General features: G+C 54.4%; 11 protein-coding genes across 11 annotated transcripts; 4 read left to right on the top strand and 7 right to left on the bottom strand.

The window, feature by feature from the left end:
- Positions 1 to 1,899: 1,899 nt before the first annotated feature.
- CLAFUR5_13428 (Histone chaperone) lies at positions 1,900 to 3,305 on the bottom strand (the record flags this gene model as incomplete). Its single annotated transcript, XM_047912576.1, has 2 exons — positions 1,900 to 2,429; positions 2,486 to 3,305. The coding sequence occupies 2 exons, from the start codon at positions 3,303 to 3,305 to the stop codon at positions 1,900 to 1,902; spliced, it is 1,350 nt and encodes a 449-aa protein (XP_047768637.1).
- A 474-nt stretch (positions 3,306 to 3,779) lies between these two features.
- Positions 3,780 to 4,516, top strand: CLAFUR5_13427 (uncharacterized protein; the record flags this gene model as incomplete). The annotated part of the gene is made up of 2 exons (XM_047912575.1): positions 3,780 to 3,980; positions 4,043 to 4,516. The coding sequence occupies 2 exons, from the start codon at positions 3,780 to 3,782 to the stop codon at positions 4,514 to 4,516; spliced, it is 675 nt and encodes a 224-aa protein (XP_047768646.1).
- A 1,592-nt stretch (positions 4,517 to 6,108) lies between these two features.
- On the top strand, positions 6,109 to 7,999 carry CLAFUR5_20353 (uncharacterized protein; the record flags this gene model as incomplete). Its single annotated transcript, XM_059463189.1, has 2 exons — positions 6,109 to 6,348; positions 6,410 to 7,999. The coding sequence occupies 2 exons, from the start codon at positions 6,109 to 6,111 to the stop codon at positions 7,997 to 7,999; spliced, it is 1,830 nt and encodes a 609-aa protein (XP_059319164.1).
- A 1,116-nt stretch (positions 8,000 to 9,115) lies between these two features.
- Positions 9,116 to 10,182, top strand: CLAFUR5_13426 (uncharacterized protein; the record flags this gene model as incomplete). Its single annotated transcript, XM_047912574.1, has 2 exons — positions 9,116 to 9,266; positions 9,386 to 10,182. 2 exons carry the CDS (start codon positions 9,116 to 9,118, stop codon positions 10,180 to 10,182), a joined length of 948 nt encoding a protein of 315 aa, XP_047768645.1.
- A 1,123-nt stretch (positions 10,183 to 11,305) lies between these two features.
- CLAFUR5_13425 (uncharacterized protein) lies at positions 11,306 to 12,485 on the bottom strand (the record flags this gene model as incomplete). Its single annotated transcript, XM_047912573.1, has 2 exons — positions 11,306 to 11,518; positions 11,592 to 12,485. 2 exons carry the CDS (start codon positions 12,483 to 12,485, stop codon positions 11,306 to 11,308), a joined length of 1,107 nt encoding a protein of 368 aa, XP_047768644.1.
- A 718-nt stretch (positions 12,486 to 13,203) lies between these two features.
- Positions 13,204 to 14,688, bottom strand: CLAFUR5_13424 (uncharacterized protein; the record flags this gene model as incomplete). Its single annotated transcript, XM_047912572.1, has 1 exon — positions 13,204 to 14,688. One exon carries the CDS (start codon positions 14,686 to 14,688, stop codon positions 13,204 to 13,206), a length of 1,485 nt encoding a protein of 494 aa, XP_047768643.1.
- Positions 14,689 to 15,034: 346 nt separating this feature from the next.
- On the bottom strand, positions 15,035 to 16,735 carry CLAFUR5_13423 (putative hydrolase M10; the record flags this gene model as incomplete). Its single annotated transcript, XM_047912571.1, has 1 exon — positions 15,035 to 16,735. The coding sequence occupies one exon, from the start codon at positions 16,733 to 16,735 to the stop codon at positions 15,035 to 15,037; it is 1,701 nt and encodes a 566-aa protein (XP_047768642.1).
- A 1,346-nt stretch (positions 16,736 to 18,081) lies between these two features.
- CLAFUR5_13422 (uncharacterized protein) lies at positions 18,082 to 18,915 on the top strand (the record flags this gene model as incomplete). The annotated part of the gene is made up of 1 exon (XM_047912570.1): positions 18,082 to 18,915. One exon carries the CDS (start codon positions 18,082 to 18,084, stop codon positions 18,913 to 18,915), a length of 834 nt encoding a protein of 277 aa, XP_047768641.1.
- On the bottom strand, positions 18,897 to 19,625 carry CLAFUR5_13421 (uncharacterized protein; the record flags this gene model as incomplete). Its single annotated transcript, XM_047912569.1, has 3 exons — positions 18,897 to 19,109; positions 19,162 to 19,253; positions 19,310 to 19,625. 3 exons carry the CDS (start codon positions 19,623 to 19,625, stop codon positions 18,897 to 18,899), a joined length of 621 nt encoding a protein of 206 aa, XP_047768640.1.
- A 486-nt stretch (positions 19,626 to 20,111) lies between these two features.
- On the bottom strand, positions 20,112 to 21,693 carry CLAFUR5_13420 (Efflux pump azaK; the record flags this gene model as incomplete). Its single annotated transcript, XM_047912568.1, has 4 exons — positions 20,112 to 20,273; positions 20,336 to 20,409; positions 20,466 to 21,041; positions 21,099 to 21,693. 4 exons carry the CDS (start codon positions 21,691 to 21,693, stop codon positions 20,112 to 20,114), a joined length of 1,407 nt encoding a protein of 468 aa, XP_047768639.1.
- Positions 21,694 to 22,091: 398 nt separating this feature from the next.
- Positions 22,092 to 23,504, bottom strand: CLAFUR5_13419 (Homocysteine synthase; the record flags this gene model as incomplete). Its single annotated transcript, XM_047912567.1, has 2 exons — positions 22,092 to 22,208; positions 22,266 to 23,504. 2 exons carry the CDS (start codon positions 23,502 to 23,504, stop codon positions 22,092 to 22,094), a joined length of 1,356 nt encoding a protein of 451 aa, XP_047768977.1.
- Between the last annotated feature and the right edge of the window lie 224 nt (positions 23,505 to 23,728).

The following is a 23,728-nucleotide window of genomic DNA, read 5'->3' as shown; positions in this document are numbered from 1 at the left end:
TCAACGATATCAATGAGGTGTATTCAACTATCTATTGGCTATATCGTCCATACAGGCAAGCCATATTGGCATAATCTTCCGTCTCTCCACTGGATAAGCAGGTCTGTTGTATGTCCCCTTGATATAGCTCATAATCTCGCTTATCCGGTGTCTCAATTCACCTGTTCTTGCACGTACTAGCTGGGCTTCAAGCTGCTTTACTGTGTTCTCTTCACGTTCTTGTATAGCAGCTCTTGCGTTGATAGCCTTCATGACACCTCCACGCTGAAGGTGTTGTCTCTTCTGAGTGTTGCGAGTATTGCGAGCGTTCTGGCGGACCGTAGTGTTGTTCAATTCAGCTACTGCTTCGGCGCCCTCAACGATAGCAATCTGGGCTCCACGGAAGAGTGGCTCCAGTCGCTGCTTAATAGACTCATCTATTAATGGATCAGCTATAAGCGCAGCAGTGTATCGACCGAAGGTCCTCACTGTTGTTAGAAGCTGCTTATCGTTGACAATCGGCTCCGGTGTTGAGACTCGTTTATTCGATCGAAGAGCAGCTAGGTCTTGCCTTGCACGAGCCAATATTGGCTCCGGATTGAAGGGGTAGATACCACACTTCTCGAAGCCGCTTATGATAGTTGTTGGCTTCATTGCTTGCCTTCTGAAGGCCTCGAAGTCATGCAAGAACTCGAGCTTGTTGTAGTCGCTGCAACCATAGCGAGAATCTGAATCCATAGCCTCTGCGTGCCAGTGCTTGTAAGGCTGGAATACGACCACATCTAAGGGCTGTAGAAAGTGTGTTGTATGGGCTGGCAGTGCAAAGGGGATTATCAGATGCTCGTCACAATATTCAATGAATTCAAGCGTGAAGTGAGAGCCGTACCCATCCATCAACAGCAGCCTGTATGCACCTCGCTGTGTCTTCGTAGAGTGCTCGTTGAAATGTCGCAGCCATTCCAGTGTAAGCAGGTCATTCGTGTATCCAGAATCACTAACACCCACAACCGTGTCGTCTTCAAGGTGTTGGTACCACGTATTCAGGTGCATCTTCCCTATCAAGATGAGGAAGGCTGGAATCACATGCCCAGCTGCTGAGACAGCAACAACATCCGTACAGCTCTCACGGTTGTTGGCAGTAGGAAGGAAGTTCTTCCTCTTCGGATATTGCGTAAGAACGTACTGGTTCTTCGCAACACCAATGCGGAAGCCAGTCTCGTCCATATTCCACATGTCCTCAGGCAATATGCCATACTCTTGACAGGTCTCCCACAGCTTGCTGTACCACCATTCAAGGTCACCAATATCCCATGCCGCTGCTCTTGCTGCTTCCAATGGCTGTTGCTTCACCTTCTTCCATTCTGGATGTCGATTGAGCCATCGTTGTGGCCACTTCGAGCTCACAATTGGAGGTGATCTAGGTCCAGTATGGTATCGCTTGAGGATCGAATTTGCGCTGATCTGGACCATCCGGAGTCGCGCAGATACGCCTATCTTGTCACACCTCCTCTAGTAGGTTGCAAGAACAGCTTCTTGATCGTCTGTCAACACCGTGTGCGTACGCGGCCGTGTGCTGCGTGAGTTGTGACCGAGAAGTCGTCTTCTGAAGCGTTGGTAATCGACACCCCAGTTGGCGGCTACCTGCTTGACAGGACCTGGATTTGACGCGTCGCAGTACCACTGCACGGCCTCACTGATGAGCTCCTCTTCTTCACGATAGATGGAAGCAACCATATTGATGAGATAACGCGTGTTGAATGGAAGATACGCGTGTTGGAAAGCGTGGTTTTATTGAGGTGTCCAATATCACTGGGTTGTCCAACACCCGCTTCGCGGGTGCATGGGGACCGACACGGCTAGAGGCAGATCATTGGTGCTTCGAGCGTGTTGCGCAACTCGTATCATCATTTCTTGAATGCATCATTCGTTCTGTGCATCCTCATCAAGCTCGGCATCCTCTGCACCTTCCTCGTCTCCCTCATCACCATACTCCTCTTCCTCTTCATCGCTATAATCCCCCGACCCATCACTCTCTCCACCACTCTCCTCATAGTCTTCCTCCTCGTCGTCCTCCTCATCCTGCAACTGCTGCTCCGCCTTGTGCAGCTCGCTCTCTTCCTCTGCACCTCCATTCGCCACCGCACCATTCGCGTCTTCCTTTGGTTTGTTGACGTTGTATGCCTTCGCTTTGCGTTCTGCCGCCATTGACGCGTCGTTCAGGCCGTGTTTCTTGATGTACTCATCAATGCCTGCGAAGTCGGCCTGGTCGAGCATGCTGAACTCCGTGTCCTTGGATTCCGATCCGAGGCCTTCGGTGGCGGAGATGACGAGGTTGAAGGTGCGTTGGAGGACGCTGGTGTAGGAGATAGCTTCGATGGACGAGAAGGGAAAGAAGGAGAGGGGTTTCTTGAAGCCGAAGATTATGCCGCTGGGGAGGAAAAAGAGGTAGCCTGAGGAGTGTTAGTATGTTCAGCTGGTGTGTTTCCTGCCGATTGGCGTTGCATACCTTCTTTAGTGCCCTTGTGTGCTTTCACATGGTATGCCTTCTCGTCCTTGCGATGCGCCTGTGGTATGCTGCTGGCGAATTCGTCCTCTGTCGGTCTGATGACATGCTTGCCATATGGTTGCAGCAGCTGGTTGAGCTCTGGCTCCGTGACTGTGATATATGTATCTCCTTCTTGCTTCTCTCGTGTCGTCGAGGTCGCATCGTCAGGCTTCGTCTCGTTGAGGGTGAAGACCATCTGCTCGCACGGTGTGCCTTCTGCTGTTGTTGGCCCAGCCTGCGGGAATATGCAGAAGTTCCACTGTCTCTGCTGCTTCTCCGGCACTGGCAGGCAGAAGACTTGATCGATCTGCGAGCTGGACAAGGTGTACTCGGTGTTCTCGGTCTTGGGGTCGATCAATCGAATCTCCCTCTTCCTCGAGTCTGTCGAGTCCGTGATGACTTGTAGCTTGAGCTTCTTTCTCGCCGGTACCGCAAAGCTGACATTTTTGCATTCGAACGACATCGCTGGGCTGGATATCGCATTGTGTGCTGTGCCGTTGCTGGCGACCGGCTTCGTTTCCGTTGCACGGTCCAGTTTGCGCTTCTTCGTCGCCGGCGCTGCCTGAGCCTCCCCGTTGTGCAGGAGCGTGCTCCGCGACGACAGCACATGTCTCCCAATGTCCTCGAACAGCGCGTCCAACGCTCCCCGATACTGTTGTGCGGCGTGCTCTATTCGTGCGATGAGGTTCGGGTCTGGCTGGAAGGCGGCTCGGACGTTCTGTAGCGGCGGTGGTGGCTGCTGAGGGACATGTTGCTGCGATATTGCCGTGAAGCCTGCCATGATGGATGATGTGGTCTATCTCGGAAACGACGCCGGATGCTCTTCTTCATGCAGGTGAGGCTCAAGCTGAACACGTGCTGCCTCGCGTCAATCTCCAGGAAAGTGGAAACCTGGAAGTGTCCATCGGAAGCAGCGCCGTGGAAGATGCCGAGGACCAAGACATTGGCATCCCTCTCCATCAACAAATCATCTCGCTCCTCTCCGCCAACGCTCAACACGAACAGGACACAGCTATGCTTGGCAACCACTGCAACTCCGTGTGACCGTGTCTGTGTCTCGTCTCAAGCCTTCGCCAATGCGGACTGCTTCGTCATGGGAAATGGAACACATGTCCTTTGCAATTCACAGTCGGCATCGTCATCTCTTGCCCACTGATGATGTCTCTGTTGACTTCCCATCGCCATTCGGATGAGTAGGAAGAGAGCGTGCATGGACTGATGATAAAGCGCTGCTGGGAATGAGAGTGCGGCCATCATGCTCGCCATCATACCCATACTTTCATGCCTGCTGGCCGGCGCACGGGCACTGGCTCAAGACGCATCCCCGTCTCCCACGCGCACCTCAGACACCGCGACCAGAGCGGTGGGTACGGCGGCGACGACTAGTCAGCCTGTCGTTTCGCTGTTCTTGCCCATGGGCGCGCCCGATCAGATCCAGGCGTCCATCATTACTGCTGTAAGGCCATCGAGCAGTTTGCGCTTTCCGCTGGCAGACATGTACGCTAATCACAGCCACAGAACGCAAATCAGACTACATTCCTGCTTGGCTGCTCGAACAATGCGACGACTTCTGGCTGTGGCTACAATCCGCCCATCACCGTGACTGAGGGCGAGAGTACCATCATCTTCACCAATACTTATGGCGGTGCCGAGACGACTTTGACCGCTGGTCCCATGACATACCAATGCGAATTGGTGGGAGCGCATCTTGATGTCACGCCTATTGAAGGTGCCATATCTGCCGTCTGCACTGCGTCTTCGGCCATCGATGGTCTTGGCGTGATGGCTACCACCTCGACTCTGGCCAGCACCGAGATTGTCTACATGGCTGTCACTGTGACAGCTGGAGCTTCGAAGCTAGCAGCTGCGAGTACCGTCATGCCGGAACCGACCACAAATCTTACGAGTACTGCTGGAGCGCCTGCCATGACTGCTGCCGCAAGGTTGGGATTGAGCGGTGCTGTTGGTCTGGCTGTGCTGGGTCTCGTTTGAGAAGATCCGTTCGCCATGGGAAAGGTCGTCGTACTGTCCTGGCTTCGAGACGAGTCGCAAGAACGGACGGGAGCAGCAGTTGCTGCATCCCAGCGCAGCTGAGCATGCACCATCTGCATTAGTTCTGGAAGCTTGGATAAGAGTATCATATCCTGGACTACTATATTGCTGCGCTGTCAATACCGTATCCTGGCTTCACCCGCATGAAAGAGAGAGACCATTCTTGAAAACTTCTTGCAATCGACGGGACGCCCATTGGAGAGAGTCAACGATCAGCTCGGTACGTACGCCGCCACAGGCGTATGGGCTGGCGAGTTTGGCCGTACATGGAGCTCTGGTGACACGCTGGCCGCACGATCAGAATGACCCTATCATCGCTCGAGCGTTGCTCTCCGGAGTTGGAACCTCTCTCCGCACATCACATCGCTCGATTGCTACTGCGATGCCAGCTTGTTGCAATTCGGTGATGCTTAGGCTTACTTGGGCCCTCACGCAAAGCCTGATTGTGAAGACAGGGAGGACTGCAGCGCACCATATGATCTGTTATCGAGCCACCTACTTTATTGCCGGACAGGTTGTTGCTGGCAGTTCAGCAGCTGCGTGCGAAAGATGGTAAGAGATGTAGCAATCATCTGCCATTTTCAGACGCCAGCACCACGATTGCTATCTCATCAGCTCTACCCCGAATGCTTTGTGTACGATGCCGCAGATTCTAGCCTGCCCGACGCTACGCTGTATCACAGTTGCTTGCTGCGGCAAGACTGGCAAATGAGCTGTGAGGAGTCTGCTCAGCTTACGATGGGAGTACACGCTGCAGCCTCTGATGGGATGAGAGATCTTGCGAGCTTTTCGCCCGGCAATGTTTCCCGCGGAGGTCACGCCAGGCCACCCTCTCCTCCCTCGTCCTGGTGCCGAGCACATACGGAGCCAGGCATGCTGAAGTATTCTCTCCCTGGCGTCGTTGACAGCATAAGAAGCAAGTCCAGCCCTGCAAGACGAGGCACGCATCGATGATGGTGAGGCACTCTTTCTGCCTTTGCAAGTGTTGATCTCGTTGAAGCACGGTGGGCACTTCTCCTGCTTCCCCTTCAGCTTCAGGTGCTGAGCACATGCGCAACCAGGCGCTGCGAATCATCTATTCCGAGGGCCGCGGACCGCAGGAATGATCACCCAGTCTCGCAAGATCAGATCAATCTCGAACATCGTGAAGGACTCCTGCTGCCTCCGCAACTGTTGAACCTGTCGAAGCAAGGCCTACATCTCCTCACCATGCAAACGATGGCTGCGCTACAATGCTACTGTCGGCGGGCAGCACGGAGGAGCTGCATCTGATGCCGACGATTCTCCCATTGGGCCACCTGCAGCCGGTCCTTCCTCTTCTTGCGAACACGAAACGCTGCTGCATTAGCGCGAAGCTGCCGAGCTCCGTGACTGCCCTCGTCAACAGCTCACAACAAAACCAGTCCCATCTTCGACCTCACCTGCAACAACCTTGGAACACCGCACATTCGACACACTGCAACATCGCAATGGTGTCGCACACGACAACACTCCTACGCCAGCGTCAACAACAAGCACTGCCAATCGGCACCATGGAGGCCGACATCGCTCGCATGGTCGTTGACCTCGGTGTCGCCACACGCGACATCGTGTCAGCACCTGAGGAGCGCGGTGGTGGACGACGAGGCGGCGGCGGCGATTGGAGAGCCGAGGAGCGCGCGATGAAGGCAGCACAGGCGCATCGAGAGCAAGCACGCTCTGGGCCAGAAGACAATGCGAGGGCACAAATGCTCAAGAAGTGGAACACGGAGGAAACGTTCGGCAGCGACGCAGTATGTTGCTGCGCTCTCCACATGTTCTCAACACATACTAACCCCCTGATGGATTGCTGAGTCGCTCGAAAACCGCATGGACGGTCAAGGCCATCGTGCACGACTCGAGGAGCAGTTCTCAGAACAACAGGCGAGATGCCATGACCGCCCTCCTCGTAACAACTACCGCCACGGCTCGAACGATCTTCCACCCCCAGGACGAGGCCGGCCAAGCGAGCAGGATAGAACTCCACGCAACTTCGACTTCGCCGCTCTTCCTCCACCACGCACAGCACCTGCACCCGATCCGAACCGCGTTCGCGCACCATCTCCTCGAGCAGCCGGCAGAGTTCGCTTTCAAAACGGCCAGCGGGTCACTTCGTCCACAACTCCAGCATCCACAGCCGCACCGCCTCCTCGCGCGCTCGCCGCAATGCGACCCAGCATGCCGACTCAGCTTCCAACTGGTCGACCTTCTCTTCCCGACGCACAACCTACACAAGCTCCACGCCCCTCGGCACCAGTCCCTTTGCCGACACAAACTACTCGTCCTGCTCCGGCAGTGAGTGCGCCCTCTCGACCGATCGACGCTCCCCAGCCAGCTCGGACACGCGCGACACCCATGCTTTCTGCGCCCACTTCCCCGCCTCTCCCTCGAACTGCCGTCACTGCAGCAGCTCCAGCAGCAGCGTTGCAGATTGGGACAGATCCGATATCACAATCTCGTCTAATGTTGGCGAGAAACTACATCGAAGCCCCAAGTCAGCTGACTGAGGATTACTACAACAAGCAGCTCGACGAAGCAATATACGTCAATCAAGCTCGCAAGGACTTGGTTAAGGAGGCTGTCGAGTGTGTTCGTGACGGGACGAAGGAGGCATACATCAGCACGCATCCACCTCGCAAGTGGATGGTCAAGATCGCAGAGACAGCTCTCAATCGTGGAGATCCTGGATCAGGTACTGCCCTCACTCGTCTGACTGTGCTGGCAATCATCCGTGCAGCAATCGAGCATCTCTCCGCCCCAAGCACACCTGCACTTCCTCCATCCGCACCTGCAGCTACAGCACCACAGCGTCCTCAGAGTTCCGTTTCAACTGCTGCCGCAGCACCAGCTTCAGCACCAACACCGTCAACCACCAACTCACGAGCCCAGCCTCGTCCGACTCAGGCCCCGCCAACTCTGAGGGACATGGTCAGAGACTGTGGGGATCTTGCTGTTCAGCAAGTGGCAGCATCGAGACGCGCAGAAGGCTCTCAGATTACCTCTTCCATCGGTGCTGCCGATGGCACGCCATCTCGTCGTGACAGTGCCATCGACCTCAACAGCCCAGGTACTGCTCCTCGTGCTCCTGCTGCTGCCCGGGCTCCTGCTGTCGCTCCTCATACAGCAGTGCTTGCTCCTCAAGGTGCGCCAACTCGTGGTGGCATGCTCACAGCGACATACCAGGATGTCAACGGTACCACCCTCAACCAGCGTCAGATCCTAGTCGATGCTCCCGTCGTGGCCAATGTCACCTTCACATCCACGAGACATCACTATGACCCACGCCAGCTCATCCACGCAGTGGAGGCGCTTGCACAGGAAATGGCTGACCGTTCTATGGGCAACTTCCGCCGCGCGAACGATGGACTATGGGCTGAGGCTGAGGCGCTTGGTCTGATGGACTAAGAAGTATAAGAGGCATGATGAGGTGGGGAGAGACGTAATGTGGAAAAGGCCCGAGGGTAAGGGCGAGGGTGATGAGCGATTTTGATTTGCATACATTCTTGAAGCTTTGTTAGAAATGTCGCCGAGAAAACGAGGGTTCTAATGATGCTGTTGTGTCTCCCTTCTCATCTCATCGTCCCGTGCTACGCGCGCTACTGTCAATCGTGACCCCGTCAGGGCTATGACTGCCTCCTCGACGATCGATTTTCACATGTCTCGTTTCCCATTCTCCTCGTGACCCACGCTCTCTGTCAGAGAATGCTACAAGATGGCCTGGGAACTAGAAAACAACAAGCAAAAGTTACTTAGTACGAACACAAGCAGTTCAATTTTGTTCATAATGGCGATCTTCCAGATCCCACGTGGAAACACATTTAGTGTTGTTGTCTGCACTTTGCTTCGATGTGATGACTTCTGCGTGTTACCATGACTTGCTCCTACTGAGTTCTTGGCGTCACATGAGCGCACTTACATGACGACCTGACGTTCGAGGGACATTGAAACTCTTATGCACTCACCTATTGGGACGATCATTGCTGCAAAGTCGCGGGTTGCTGTGTTCTAGAAGGGATGTTGAAGGAGGAGGGTGTGATGAAGGTTTCTTGATGAGATGAGGTCTGGTGTCTGGAGCAAAGGCACATTCGGAACGACGCGACAGATTGTGACGTTATCACTGCATGGAAGAGACATTGTTCCAAGAGTATGAATATCCGAAAATGGAGTTAACCTATGAGAGGAGGCTGCTACTTTCTACGCTGAACATGGGCGAGCGGGAAAAAAAAGCCGCCGTCGCTTGGAAATGCAGTAGTTTTGCATGTCCAGTCCTATTGATGACTTTGCCTGAGACTGCTGCAGGTGAATGCCATGTTCGCCAGATGTGTGGTGTTCATGATTACGACGCGTACTTGTCGAGATGAAAGACAAAGCCAGATTCACATGTGACAGTAAATATGCATTCCGCGCTTCTGTCCCCAAGCGAGGCGGGTACAAATCGAAGACCTTTCTTTCCATTTCCGACGCAAACATCTGTTTCTCCTTCTAGCCACAACTCCACCAACAGTCGGACAGTACGCAACAATGGTCCGCAACACACCCACCATGAGCCAGGAGCTGGCGACAGATGCTCTGTTCGCCCGTCTTGAGAATCAGTTCAAGAAGCTGCAGCAGGCTGAGTCGCAGTTGGAGATCGAGAAGCAGGCGTTTGCGAAGACTGTCCAGGAAATCAGAGGTAAGGATTCGAGAATGGGCGAAGCGTTGAGGACATGCCGTCTCGTCTTATCGAGACATCCAGCATGCCTTACAGAGACATGTCCACGTGCTCGTCGTGCAAAGCTAACACCCGGGCAGCACGAGAAGAGGCTATCGCCGCTCTCGAGAAAGGACTTAGGGCTCAGGCCAGTGCCATCACTCTCAAGGAGACGTCTGCTCGAGAGAGGGACGCAGATCTCGCCGGACAGCAGAGGCGACTTGAGGAGCGGGAAGGGGGCTGCGCTACCCAAGAGCAAGACTTGATCCGGCGCGAGGCAATCATCGCTGAGCAGGCCGAGGAGAAGGACAGCAAAATCGAGTGCTTTGAAGGTCAGATCGAGCGCTTGAGGATCGATCACAAGAACGACATCCGTACCCTGGAGCAAAAGCATGACCAGGACCTTCAAGTTTTGCACTCCAAGATCAAGCAGGAAGACGAGCGAAAGCAGGAGAAGATCACCGAACTGGAGCGCAGCCTGAGTATGAAGGACCGGGTAATCATCGACCTGCGAAATGAGATCCAGCAAAAAGAGAGGGTGCTCGAGGACTCCGAGAAGGACAAGGAACGCATTAGAGGCCTACGCAGCGCCGTCTGCCCCGAGAATGTCGACCTCCGCGACCTCTTCACGGATCTCGGCTACGACGTTCCACGATCCGACCACACCGTCCTTCGTAACAACCACCGTCCGAACGATTTCCATGACCCACCACCTCAACAACCACTACAACTTCGCCATCAGCTTCTCTGGTGCTCTCACACGCTGCACGGGCTTTTTCAGATTGCCAGAGCATCTCATGTCGGAGAGCAACAAAACTCTCTTCCAGCAGGGCCGACTGGTGGCCCTACCGGGCATGGAGCATGCAGCAGAGCTCGGAGACTTGGTAGCGGTGTATGAGGAGCGTGAGTACTGTGTCTATCGCCTGTTTGTTAAAGTTGCTGGTCAGGGGTTTGCTGGTGTTTGTCGTGTGCCGCGCGACTTGCAGGCTTAGGCTTAGACTGAGAGTGGTCTTGATAGGCGTGTTGTCAGGTACACCCATCAAGGGTGCTGTGTCAAGGTGGTGGCGGGATGGTCAGTTGTGTGGCGTTTGTGACTTTCGTTGGAAGCATCAGCGGTGAATATTCAGATGAAGACTTTCCGCGTCGCACAAGACGCTATTGAACACCAGCGGGAAGCGTGCACGGCATGATGTAGATTCTATAGAGTGTCGCCGTGCAGCTCTTGGTGTTGCCTTAATGAAAGGAAAGTGGAATCATACAAGGCCGGTAGCAGGCAGTGAAGGTTTTGGTGAAGCGGGAGCAATCGTTCTGGGCACACCATCTCGGCAAAGCTCATCGAAGGGCAGCGTCTAGCGAGCTGTGTCCTGTAATCGTAGTCGACGTTGATCACGTCCAGAATAGTGTTGTTGCGATACAAGTCAATCGGAGCCTAGTTGAGGCGTGGGCATTCAGGCCAGACCGCACAAGATCTTCGTACTGCTCATCAGTCCCATCTCGTTTCCGCATGGCGCAACATACTCCATTGTTCCGAAACTCTGCATTTCTCGAAGCACACATCACATCATCAGATTTGATACCAGAGCCAAGTAGAAGACTGGCCGAAACAGCAAACACGACTCGATTCAATGCTGTCGACAAGTATGCATAATATGTTGTAGCCTTGTTGGGCCTTCGCTCTCCCACTTCCTTGGCCATCTGGCGCCCTTCGCAAGCTCAATCCATAGCGAGGAGCTGTACAGCAAAGCTCAACCAGCTCTTCCACTCCCAAACGCCCAACACCTCAATCTCCAGTGCCAATGCAATGCCGAAAGCTCTCGCTGTGGCCGTGCCGGTCATGTTTCCCGTCCACCCATGGGAGGGCTTCGATAAGACCTGTTCTCCAAATTCCACTCCGAATCACCTCCCTCTTCAATCGCCATCCGAAGCATACTCCATGCTCACGGCACGCAACGTCTCCAGCTCGCCAGGTAGTCCATCCTTTCGCGGGACACACGGCCGTGTCGAATTCCACTTCAATCCCCTCAATCTACCTCCAAAGCATTGATATTCTTCTTGATAAACTCAAAGTTACTGAAGAAGATCATGTTGATAATACACGACCTCAACACCGAAACTCCCAGACCTCGATACGACCCCGTCTGGAAGAACTTGATATCCGGCCTCGTCCTCTTCTCCGATCCCGCAGAGAGCAAGGCTTTCTGGTAGACGGTCTTCGTTACATCGATTGGGTAGATCTGTGGTTATCCTGCGTCAGTACAACTCCTCCATCGATATCCATTTCTTCCTCCTTCGTGGATCACAACTTACGCAAGCCCAACTAACAATCCCACAAAGCCCACCCGCCACAACAACCGCATACGGACTCGTCGCACTCTTGCCCCTCGCATTGCCCAGCAGTTGTTTGGCACTCTCATACGTCATGAAGTAGATACTCGTCCCAATCGTATCCCTCAGCAAATGCAACCTATACCCGGCATACAGTCCTTGTAGTCCACGATCCTTCACCAGCCTTCTTGCAGTCTGCCAGCTTCCACCGCTCTTCAGATCCACCACGGGTCTGGCCTCTCCACTTCCAGGGATTGGGGACTTCTTGAGAGCTGCTTCCCTTGCCATCTTGCCCGCAAGTTGCTCGTTCAGCTTCGTAAGCTCGAAGGGACAACTGATAGTCGTAATAACCGCCCCCGCCGCCGCGCCCGCACCTCCAAAACACGCCATCGTTGATAGCGTGGGATAGCTCCCCGGCGCATTCGCCACAACAAGCGGACTACTCCCCGTGATCTCCATAATGCTGCGATCCAACGCATACTTCGTCTTCTGATACAAACTAAACGAAATTGTCCTGACAATCGTCACACTGAAGATCGGCGGTCCCACCCCCCTCCAAAAGGCCCGCAACCCTTCCATTTTATACGCATCTTTTATCGTCGCCGTGAAGGACGTTTCGTAGGACTGCATGCGGGATTTGGCGAAGTCGAGGGGGAAGGCGGCGAAGGTGGAGAGGATGGAGGAGGTGGAGGCGGAGATTTCGGTGCGGTAGCGTTTGGCGGAGCGTTTGACGTCCTTGGAGGCTTGGAAGCTTAAGATGGACTTGTTGTTCGGGGGCGGGGAGGGTGGTGTGGGTGTGGAGGAATGGGAGGAGGCATCGCTGGCTGGGTGTGGTGGCGGTGGTGGTGGTTGTTGGCCATCGGTGGGAACTGGCATAGTGGTTGTTGGAGACGAAGCGGGCGTCTTCAGGGCGTTCGATGGAAGAGCCGGGTGAGGCGCTCCATGAAGCCCGTTGAGCGCTCGGATGCTGCCCTCAGCTTGTGTCAGGCTGTCCGCCGGCCTGAGGGGTAGCTGTGGTGAGGAAGCCGTGATATGCTGTCTCTTCTCTCGCCTTGTCTCCAAATCTCTCAATATCGCCCTCCTCTTTCACACCAGCAATCGAAGATGCAATGCAGTGCAGTGGCTCAGCAGTCGCAGTGGCTGTATGCGGGGATACAGTATGCGTCTCCTCCCGTCTTCTCCAGATGCACGATGTGGGTCGCGCAGACTGGTGATGACGATTGCAGCGAGCGTAGCGAGCGTAGACTGTCTTCATGCACCTCACACCTCGTCCTGTGGTTGTCTTCCTAGCCAAGCACCTGTCAATTGGTTCGTGCAAGGCAAAAGTGTGGTATGACAGCAGTGCGGAGAATGCGTTGTACCCACGTGGTACCTTCAGTGTCGACTTGGCTCGGCGATCCTAAGGACATTTTGTTGAGACGTCGACTCTCGTTGGAGCTGTTTCCGATCCGACCCCGCCATCACGTGTGGTTTCATGCAGGCAGGCGAGCATGTGAAAGTGAGGTATATATCGTTAGTGTAACGAGTGGAGCATCTCGAATATGTTTGAGGTATATGCCATATGTTTCGTTCATATCGCCAACGTGAGACTTCATCACAACCAAACCATCCCCACTCCCACCAACACCCCAACCCCCCAAAAACTCGACCCATACCTCCCCACCCCAACGACAGCACCACCACTCGCCGCCACCCTCGCCGTAGTCTGCCCACCCGTCTCAGCAACACAGCTCACTCCACAGTTGAAACCCGGAGGACAGCACCCACCACCCACGTCAGCACCGCAAGAACTCCACGCACTCGCACACCTCCCCGTGGCTCCAGCACCCGCCTCAATCGTCACGCCACTCGTCACAACCGCCGTCCTATCGCCCTCTGGACAACTCGTCGTGTCGCAATTCCGATCGACTCTACAGCATCCACCCAGGTATACTGCTGAGCACATGTAGAATCCTGTTGGGCAAGAATCGGTCCCTCCTGCGGCGGGCTGGGATGTGATGGTTGTGTCTGCTGCAGTGATGGAGCTGTCGGCGCTGGAGGTGGGGCGGTCCGGAGGACGGGCGGTTGCTGAGGTTGTGGTGGTGAGGTCTGGGCAGGAGTTGTTTGTTGCGCAGCCTTGACCGTTGCGGCAGCAGCCTCCGCCGAGAGAGGAGGGGCAGGAGAAGAACTCGGAGGAGCAGCTCGTGCTCGATGCGCCAATGATGATAGTGGTGGGGGAGATGACGGTGGTTGTAACGGTTGTGCCCTGGTTCGTTATTGTTACGGTCGTGGTTGAGCCTTCGCCTGCTACGATGACTGTTGTCCCTTCTGGTCGTTCGGTCATAGTCGTTGGGTTGATGGTGCCCGCTGGGACAGTCGCTGGGGTCGCTGTAGCTACAACTGTGGAAGTGCCGTAGAATACGCATCCCGTGTCGAGGCATTCGAAGTCTGGGAGGCAGCAGCCGCGATTGCTGCTGTCAGGACAGCTGGAATAGCCTGCTCCAGTGTCGCATTCTGCTACCTCTTGACCGCAAGACGCGCCGTTCGGACAGCAGCCTACGCCATCGTCTGTGTTCACGCATGTTTCGCTGCTTTGGCAGCAGAGGTCTGAGCCTACGTTGCTGCAGGAGTTTGTGCCGGTTGGGCACTCGAACTCTCGTTTGAAGTTGCTTCTGCCGAAGATCTTGTAGAAAGGCGATCGCTCGTGATTCGCCTGCCCTCGAAAGGGTGCGTGCAGCCTGCAAGTACCCGTATCGTTGTCACATCCTGTTGCATCTTCATATATCACCGGCCTACGCAGTGCTGAAACATCCAACGAGCTGCCACTATCAGTCGCAACCTGCTCACCAAAGTCCCAATAGTCCAAGAAGAACTTCTCCCCAGCGTCATCGCCCATCTTTCGCACACCTTGCGGCGCATGCCATTGCAGCCGCTCTTGCGCTTCGAGGCCTCTCTTGACATGGGATTCGTCTTCAGGATAGTACTTTGCGTTTCGTGGTAGGTTGTAACGCCATTGGGGGTCTTGAGCGTCGGCGCATTGGCCGAGAGCCAAGATGAGCAAAGATGCGGGTAGCGACAGTAGTTTCGTGAGGCCTCTCATGGTGTCACAAGATGCAGGTCGTGGTCGGGTCGGGATGGCTTGGTGGGACAGTGGCAGGAAATGGAGTCACGACTCCGAGGAGAGACACAAGACTGAAGTGAGAGTAGAAGCAGAGGGAAAGCACTTACGGTGTGACGTTTACGAGCTGGTGGCTGGTGGTGTGTGATAAACTTGCTTGTTGTGTTGTTCCTGCTGAAGCTAGTTCGAAAGGCGGAAGATGGCTGGTGGCTGGGCGCGCAGAAACAGCGACGAGCTTGCACTTCGCGACATTTTCCATTCGATCATCAACATCAACAATGTATACTGCAAGCTTGGCATTCGGCCGATGTTTCTGCAACTGATATCTCTACATGTCAACCTTCCACGGCTGCACCACCATCTTCTCCTGCCGCTCTCTCTTCAACTTCACCTTCCACGCCGGCAGCTCCACGACACCCTCATCATGCCAGAAGACGAACTCATTGGCAGGAACTCCCGCATACCGCCCAGTATCAACATCCGTTCCACACAAATCATCCCACACGAGATCAGTCTGATCAAGCCTTTCAGGAACGATGATCAATCTCCAAATATCCCCTCTCTTCTTCGCTTCATCCTTAGACAGCATCGTGGGAACCAGCTGAGCATGCCATCGCTCCGTTGACGCCTCCCGGCCAAAGACTTGGTGCAGAGCATCGGTGCCGTTGCTGATGAAAGAAGTGACCCTCATGCCTCCGACCGGCGCGCTTGAGATGGTGAGGGATGACTTCAACCCATCCTCAACAGCCTCATACGTCCCATCGTACAACCCACTCAACTCCCCCCACAAGATCGGATCCGCCTCACGAATCAACCGCGTCGTAATCAACTCCAACAGCTCACTCAGCAGCCCCGTCTCACCACCAACAAGAATCGTCAGGCCCAATCCATACTCCGGCATAAACGTAACTCTACTGTAATACCCCGGCATTCCACCCGACTTGGAAACAAACGTGACGGGCCGCTGCCTCTCCTTCAGCACTTTCTCCGTCCGGAGGATTTCCCAGGGCATGCCATAGAACGTCCGGAAGCCTGTGCTCCAGCTCGCAGGCATGAACCAATTCACACCTCTAGTGATTTGGTTCGCGTTGCGGAGCACGTAGCGCATGAACTTGCCCATGTCTGCGGATGTGGTGTAGAGGCCTGCTGTGGCGTTCTGCACACCAGTGTCGATGCCCCAGTAATTATCCCCCTTCGACCAGATTGGGAGCACGGCATTCTCATCATCCGCCGGCGCATCCATACTCGTCGCCTTCATCCCCAATGGCTCCAAGACAGCTTCCCGCAAGTACGTAACCAGATCCATCCCCGTAACATTCTCCAGCGCCAACGCGATGAGTTCAGCACCCACATTACTGTACGTACCCTTCTCGTTGGGCGCAAACACCGGCTTAAGCTTATTAACCGCATCCAGCAGATCCCTCCTCGCACAAGGCTTGTAATCATTATACTCATCACAAGTCGGACACCCCTCCTTCGTCCCCGGCGGCAACCCCATCGCGACCGGGTCCTGGAACTGATTAATCATATCGCTATGCGCGAACTCGCGCGGAATGCCGGAGAGGTGGCTAGCGAGGGAGCGGAGGGTGATGTTCTCCCACTGAATATCGCCTCCCAACTCCGGGACGTACTTGCTAATCGGATCCTCCATGTTGAGTGTTTCAGCATCGTGTTGACGCAACAGCCCAAGGATCGTGAAGACTTTGGTCACTGCCGAGATGCGGTAGACGCTATTCTCATCGACGGATTCCGTTCCTGGTCGGGTCTCGTTGCGGTGGCGGGCGGTGTGGTGGAGGGACCAGATTGTTGAGGATGCGGAGGTGAGTTCGAGGGAGAAGGAGGAGGCTTTGTAGGCCTCTTTCGCGACGATTTGGTGGATTTCATGTTCGATGATTTGAAGGGTTGAAGCCAGGCTGGAGCCGCCTGTGCCCCAGGATGGGATGGGGAATGAGGGAGAGGGGTCGAAGCATTGGCATGTTGCTGCTGGTAGGAGGGGTGGTAGGTAGATGAGATATTTCGACAACTTCATTGTTACGGTGTGCAGTTGCTACACAAGTGCACCAGAACTGTTCTCTGGAGTCATCACATACCGGCCGACGCTCTGGACCTCGAATGCTCACATCATCGAGCACAGCACAGAGCAGGATAGCCGGCACCGCACGACAGACAGGACGACTCACGCCCAGTCGCCGACAATCTCCACCAACCTCGATTGTGTTTCTCTTCACCATCGCATTTGCCCACTACGTTCTCGCGAGTGTTTCGGTGTGAACTCTTTACTGACTCTCCGCAGGGTTCCGCTACTTGGGGACCCCTGCAATACGATCGACTGCAGATCTTTGAAGCAAGATTTCGTGAAGAAAGCTTCATCGAAACTTATACTTGAAGCTACAAATGTCCGGTCTTGGTTTGACTATTGAAGACAAACGTGGATCCTTGCTCCTTGGCTATACCGATGGAAGTTTTCCCTGGTACAGTACTGTATACGCAATCTTTTGTGTGAATACGAGAGCTTGCTGGCGAGGACGGCAGGTGGTATCACCGAGGTGTGTATGGAGACGGAGTGGATGACGCCGGACTCGTTTGGGGTTGGGGATTGTTGTGTATCGGGACGGTGTAGTTGGCGCCGTTGAGAAGAGGTGTGGTCCAGCCCAGCTGTTTCAACATCGGACACGGAAGGTCGAAAGGCCTCGAACAGCGGCCGAGAAGATGAGGTGGCAATGATAGCTGGGATGTGGTTCATCTTTCCAAAAGCAAGCAGTGCAAACATTCTAGGCACAACGTCAGCATTGTATGTGCACATCCGCGGCAGGTATATGCTTGAATCGTGGCAAAACTCCCGCGGAGAATATCAGTTGTATTAGGGCTGAGAATAAGATGAATCGACGACCATGATAGACTGGGATGTACTTCATCCTTCCAGAAGCCAGCAATACAGATATCCTTGCTGCGTCGTCACTATCGTGTCTACCACATCTCAACGTGCCGTGATGAGGCTGCATGGCAAGACTGTTGCGGAACGCTCGATTCAGCATCAAAATTATCACAGTATTGAATTCGATGACAAAGCTGGCATATGCTTGCAAGGGCATCGTCACGGTCTTCACAGCAAGCTCCCGAACGGAGGGCCCTTCCAAGTCTACCGGCTTGCGACCATCGAACGGCTTAGGCTCAACGTGATGTAGATCATTGATGGTGTTGGTGGCAGTCGATGTCGTGACGATTAGTGCGACAGCACATGACTACATACTCACATCAGGCATTTGGGGGGGGGGGGGGGCAGCTTGTGCAGATTTGGGTGCATATTCCACACCCGTTTTGAAGACAGCACTCTGAACACCAAGGACACCAGCAATCTCGTCTGTTGACATCATCATGGTCAAGGTCTGGAATACCACACCTCACAATGCGGCACCCTGGAAAGAAGCGTTCCTATGCGACATGGATACGATGGAAGGGCAGGAATTCGCATTCAGTACTCTACATAACACAACCTTTAACATGGACTCGATGCACTCCGGATCAGAATACAGCAGTGGCTTTGAGCCACGCAACCGCTTCTGCGCTTTCCGTTGCTTCTGGGCCGAGCTGCCAGACAATGCTTCCAACCCAGCACCTCGTAACGAAGGAGCTTTTGTCAGTGACATGCCGACCTTCACGACTGATGTGCGGACCGAGAAGATTCCAGATCTGTTCGCGGGATGCAACGAGGGACTGGATGGATCTGGAGGTGGTGCGCCTTGTGAGGCGGTATGGTGGATTCGGAGTACTTTGAGGCAGTGGCGGGTACGAGGGCGGGCGTATGTTGTGGGCCCAGACATTGAGGGCGATGGAAAGGGAGCTTTGGCTGTGCGGCAGGCTCTTAGGCGGCGTATGCGAGTCGTCAGGAAAGATGGTCAACGGTCGTGGAGTTGGAGCAAAGAGTTGACCGCCCAATTCGGAAATCTTTCTCCAAGCAAACGCGGTCGATTCGTTGCGCCGCCACCGGGACGACCAGTTGATGAACCATACGACGACGAGATTCTCGGAGTCGGCAGGCAGATCCATGATCTGGAACATCCCATTGCGAGGAAACACTTCCGTGTGGTCGTGATTGTGCCTGAAGTTGTCGAGAGGCTTGACATGCAAGATCCGAGGACTGCTAGGAAGCATGTCTACACCTTCAACTCCGAACACGACAGCTGGACGTATCAAGAATGCTGGCCATAAATATGACCATTCTGTGCGTGGCCGTTGCAGAATCCCTTCGTAGATCTAAGATCCTTGTAGAAGAACTTCTCGGCAATGAGCGTTCCGTCCTTGGGACTGATGCTGAAGTTGGGAATGACCCCGACTTCGATGTAGCCAGCTTTCTCGAAGATCCCACTCTGCTCGGCCGGGAGACCGACGGGTGTGTCGAGCATCTGTGCATGTCAGAGAGACAGAGACATTGATCGTCGACGGGAGTCGACTTACAAGAAGAGTCCTGCCATGCTCCTGGGCGACTTTCCTCACATGCTTCAGTAAATTCCGAGCAACGCCTTTGCGGCGATGATGTATGGAAACCACTATCAATCGACAAGGTCAGCATACCACTCTTTCTGCGAGATAGAGACAGACGTACTCAGCTTCTGCACAAAGCCCCGAAAAGGACCAGTCTCAGCATACGGCATATCCAAAACGACGAATCCCAGGACTTCTTGTTCATCATCTCCAAGTTGAAGCAGCAGCTCTCGGTATGCTGGAGCAGTTCGTGGCTGGCATTGGTCTTCCCAGTAAGCTGCTAGGTCTGCTTCATCGATGGTACCGTTCTCGTTCGGTAGGAAGGCGAGGACTTGATGATCTTGCAAGATACAGTCTCGATGTATTTGATGGATCTGTGGTAGGAGGTGTGCATGCGTGTTGTGGTGGAATGTTACTGGCGGTTTTAGGGTCGTCATGATTCGCCGGTGGGGATTTCATTGATTTCGGTGTTTTGCTTCTTTACCTTCGCAACTGGCATCTTCGGCTGACTGATGGCCTGTGGCCTCGGCCGTTGCCTTTCGGCCTGCGTTGCGCACACAATCTGCAGCTTTGACGATGAAGGACAAGGGTGGAACAGATATAGCCCAATCTTCAACCGCGTGAGCTACTGAACAATACATCCTTGTCAGTCAGGGGTAAAGTCCCAGCCAAGCCACATCTGAGTTTAAGATGTCGTTGAAGCCGAACCTTACCGGGTAGTCGGGATAAAGTCTTGATCTGCGGAGTGGCTGAAACTTTAGACTGTCTGTTCAGTTTTGTGGCTTTTGCCTGTATTGCTCTAGCAGCTGTTCACGTTTGCCGGCCGGAGCCTTGCGAAGCCCAGTCACGGCGCGAACACACCTCTCGGCAAGTGGTGGTGGTGATTTGATCGCTGATATGATGAGAAGCGGACCGCAGTACGATCAGGTACCCGCTCGAAAGAACAGCGCCCACTGCAAAGGTACCGTGAGAGCAATCAGGACGACCCAGCAGAGGTGCCCGTCGAGCAGCTGGGTCTTGGCACCCAAGGCGAAGACGCTTGTGAATAGGGCAGGCGTCACGGCTCGCACAGCGCTGTTCAGGGTCTGCCGGCACATGGTGTCAGTTTCCCTGCAGGAATGTGACGAGGCGAGGATGCTGGACTGACCTGTGTGAGTGCATTGAGGAGAGCAAGTTCCGTTGGAGATGGGCATGTGTCGTTGACCAACAATTGAGCGCCGGCTGTTCACAGAAGTCAGTCATTCCGTGGTCCTGCAGTCGGAAACTAAGGCACTCACCAAATGACATCGCCACTCCGCCGCCAATGATCAATGGCACTGGCACGACAGCCCAGAAGGCAGCAATAGCGTCTCGCCGAAGAACTTCATTCAGTACCGGCATCGACGCGAACAGTAACGGCCATCCACAGGAACAGATCTGCATGACCTTCCGCGTACCCATCTTTCGCTTCAGTGTAGGGAAGGACATCAGCGTCCATAGTCCCTGACTTGCGGCCAGTCCAGCTAGAAAGTAAGAGATCCATCTGGGCGAGAAGCCGAGGCCACCATTGGCAGTGCTTGTGAAGAGGAACACAGGCAGCACTGCAGTGTTGGCGAGGGCGAGGAACATGGTGTGGCCGAAGATGTAGAGTCCAGATGCTACGCCGGGAGCTTTGAGTAGCTGCCAAGTGGTCATTGACTGGATCTTCGTCTTTGCCAACTTGTCCCCCTCTGCGAGCGTCTCGTGGCAGAACATGGCAACTAGTAAGGTCCCCAGGAGACAGACGGCGCCGGTAATACCTGTGGCGAGCAAGTAAGGGTACTGCTCAAACAGTGATATGCCGCTGGTCAGGCGAGGGTCCACAAAAGCTCCTCCTACAGCTCGCAGTCAGCCTTCAGTATACAGTTGATATGTGCAGAACGACCACCCACCAATGACTGGACCTAGCAGGATGCCACCATTCCGCGCGAACATGAACCAAGCGAATGCTCTGCCTTCTGTTGATTTATTGCAACTTTCTGCCACCATGATCCGCACCGTCAACACACTGCCAGCAAAACTTCCAGCCAAACAGCGGAACATGACCATCTGCCACAGACTGCGACTGAGACCGAACAATGCTGTTGAGATGCTCAGCCCAGCTAAGCTGAAGACCAACACAGGCTTCCTTCCAAAACGATCTGACATCCGGCCGTAAATGATCATCAAGCCCATCTGCACAACCGAGAAGAGCGACTCGATGGCGCCGGCCCAGAAGCCAACGTCAGATTCTTCAAGGCCACCCGTGGCCTGTATCATCTCGCTGACGAAGGGAAAGATGCAGAAGCAGGCAACCGGCTCGGTCACTGCGGCACAGCATAATGCGAAGATTTGCCAGTGGTTGAATGGTTGTTCCGTAGCATCGTGAAGCAGTCGACCGTCTCCATCATCGCTGCCAAGTACGGTGTCATCGCTGTCTTCGTCGCTCGCCAACTTTGGGATGCTGTCAGCCAGTAGCGGCGTCGTCTCGTTTGCTTTGAACGCCATGTCCTGCCAGATGTTGCTGTCTGCGGGCTCTCTTCTGGAGGTTGGCGATAAGGTCGACGTCCGACCGGTGTCAGCATGAGTTAAGTCCGAAGTCGTCAGAAGGTTGACGATATGGCCGTGCACTGGAGCGAAGAGTTCCACCTCCGCTGGCGTCGGCGCAATGAAACTCTGCTTGATGGTGATAGAACTGTGGCACTGCCCAGGCGAGGAACTTAATGGCCATGCTTTCGTTAGACTTCAGTGGCCGTCCTTGACAATGACTAGCTGACCGGCTCTACAGGAAACGGATGACAAGCCTTGGCATGGTAGGGCTAGGATTTTGGTTTGGCGATAAGATTGAGCTTGAAGTCACCATGACAGGCACGGATGTCTCCTGCCATATCGTATAGATGAACTTTCTACAGTCTGGCCCTGGGAGATTCCCGGCTGGCCCTTCTGACGTGGTTGAAGGATTGCTCGAAGTCATTGATAATGTCGTCAATATGCTCGATTCCGACAGAGATGCGTATCAGATCCTGCGGAAAGCGTGTTAGCAGTGCCACGATTCGACAATATACGAGAAGCATGCTCACCTCAGTCACTCCAGCCTTGATTCGTTCTTCATGTGTGAGCTGCTCATGCGTTGTCGTCCAAGGATGTATTGCCAGCGTCTTCGCATCGCCTACATTGGCGAGGTTCGAGATGAGCCGGAAGCCATCCACAACTTCGCTTCCCAGCTCACTGGCAGGTTTTGTTGTCGGCTTCAGGCCGAAGCAGAGCATACCGCCGAAGCCCCTCGGCATGTACTTGAGTGCAAGAGCGTGTGTCCTGTGGCTGCGCAGACCAGGATAGCTTACCCAAGCCACTTGCTCGTGGGTTTCCAACCATTTTGCGACGGCCATGGCGTTCTCCGCGTGCCTCTCGCATCTAAGGCTCAAAGTCTCGATCCCCAGCAGAAGTTGCTGCGCAGCCCAAGGACTCAAGCAAGGTCCGAAGTCTCGCAAGATCTCGACCCGAAGTCTCTCAGTAAAGCAGAACTGCCCACAGTGATCATAAAATCGAAGTCCGTTGTAGCCTTCGGATGGCTCCGTCATCTCGGGGAAGCGACGCCTTGCATCATTCGTCGACCAGTCGAAGTTGCCGCTATCGATGACAATGCCACCTATAGTAGTTCCATGTCCTCCGATCCACTTCGTTGCACTGTGGATGACAATATCTGCCCCGTGCTCGATAGGTCTGCAGAAGTACCCTCCAGCTCCAAAGGTGTTGTCGACTATTAGAGGCACGCCCGCTTCGTGTGCTATATCGGCAATGGCGCGAAAGTCAGCAACGCCGTAACTGGGATTGCCAATTGCTTCGACGTAGATAGCTTTGGTTCGATGGTCGACATGCCGACGATAAGCTTCGGGGTCTTCTTCGCCATCCACCCATCTGGTTGTGATCCCGAGTCTAGGTAGAAAGACCTTGAATTGGTTGTAGGTTCCACCGTACAAGCAGGAAGATGAGACAATGTTGTCACCGGCCTTACAAAGGGCTGCCAATGCCATAAATTGTGCGGATTGTCCCGAAGCGGATGCAACAGCGGCAATACCTCCTTCAAGTGCAGCCATCCGCTTCTCAAATACGTCGACAGTGGGATTCTGAATCCTGGAGTAGATGTTGCCGGGCTCATCCAGGCTAAATAAACGAGCGCCATGCGCAGAGCTGTTGAAGACATATGAAGCTGTGGCGTAGATTGGGACAGCACATGATCGGGTCACTGGATCTGGTGTACGTCCTGCGTGAAGTTGCAGTGTCTCGAACTTCTGGCAGTGATTCTTGCTGGTGTCCATGATCGTCGTGGACGTGGAAGGTATAAGGGGTAGCGTGCGCAAAATGCCAGTTTCTGGAATCTCTGCAATCTCTGGATGTCCGAATGTCCACGTTCTGTTGGTCTCTGCTTTCGCAATACTTCGTCTCAACGAGATGGTCCATGCCGTCAACTTCCGTCAACGCGTGAGGTGTGTTCAAGTCAAACCCGTTAGCGTCGTCGGATAGCCGATAAGTTTGAGTCTTG

The sequence above is a fragment of the Fulvia fulva genome, chromosome 12 (genome assembly GCF_020509005.1).
Source record: "Fulvia fulva chromosome 12, complete sequence".
Lineage (NCBI taxonomy): Eukaryota > Fungi > Ascomycota > Dothideomycetes > Mycosphaerellales > Mycosphaerellaceae > Fulvia > Fulvia fulva.
Note: the sequence above shows the minus strand (reverse complement) of the source record. Positions and strands in the feature narration are given on the sequence as shown.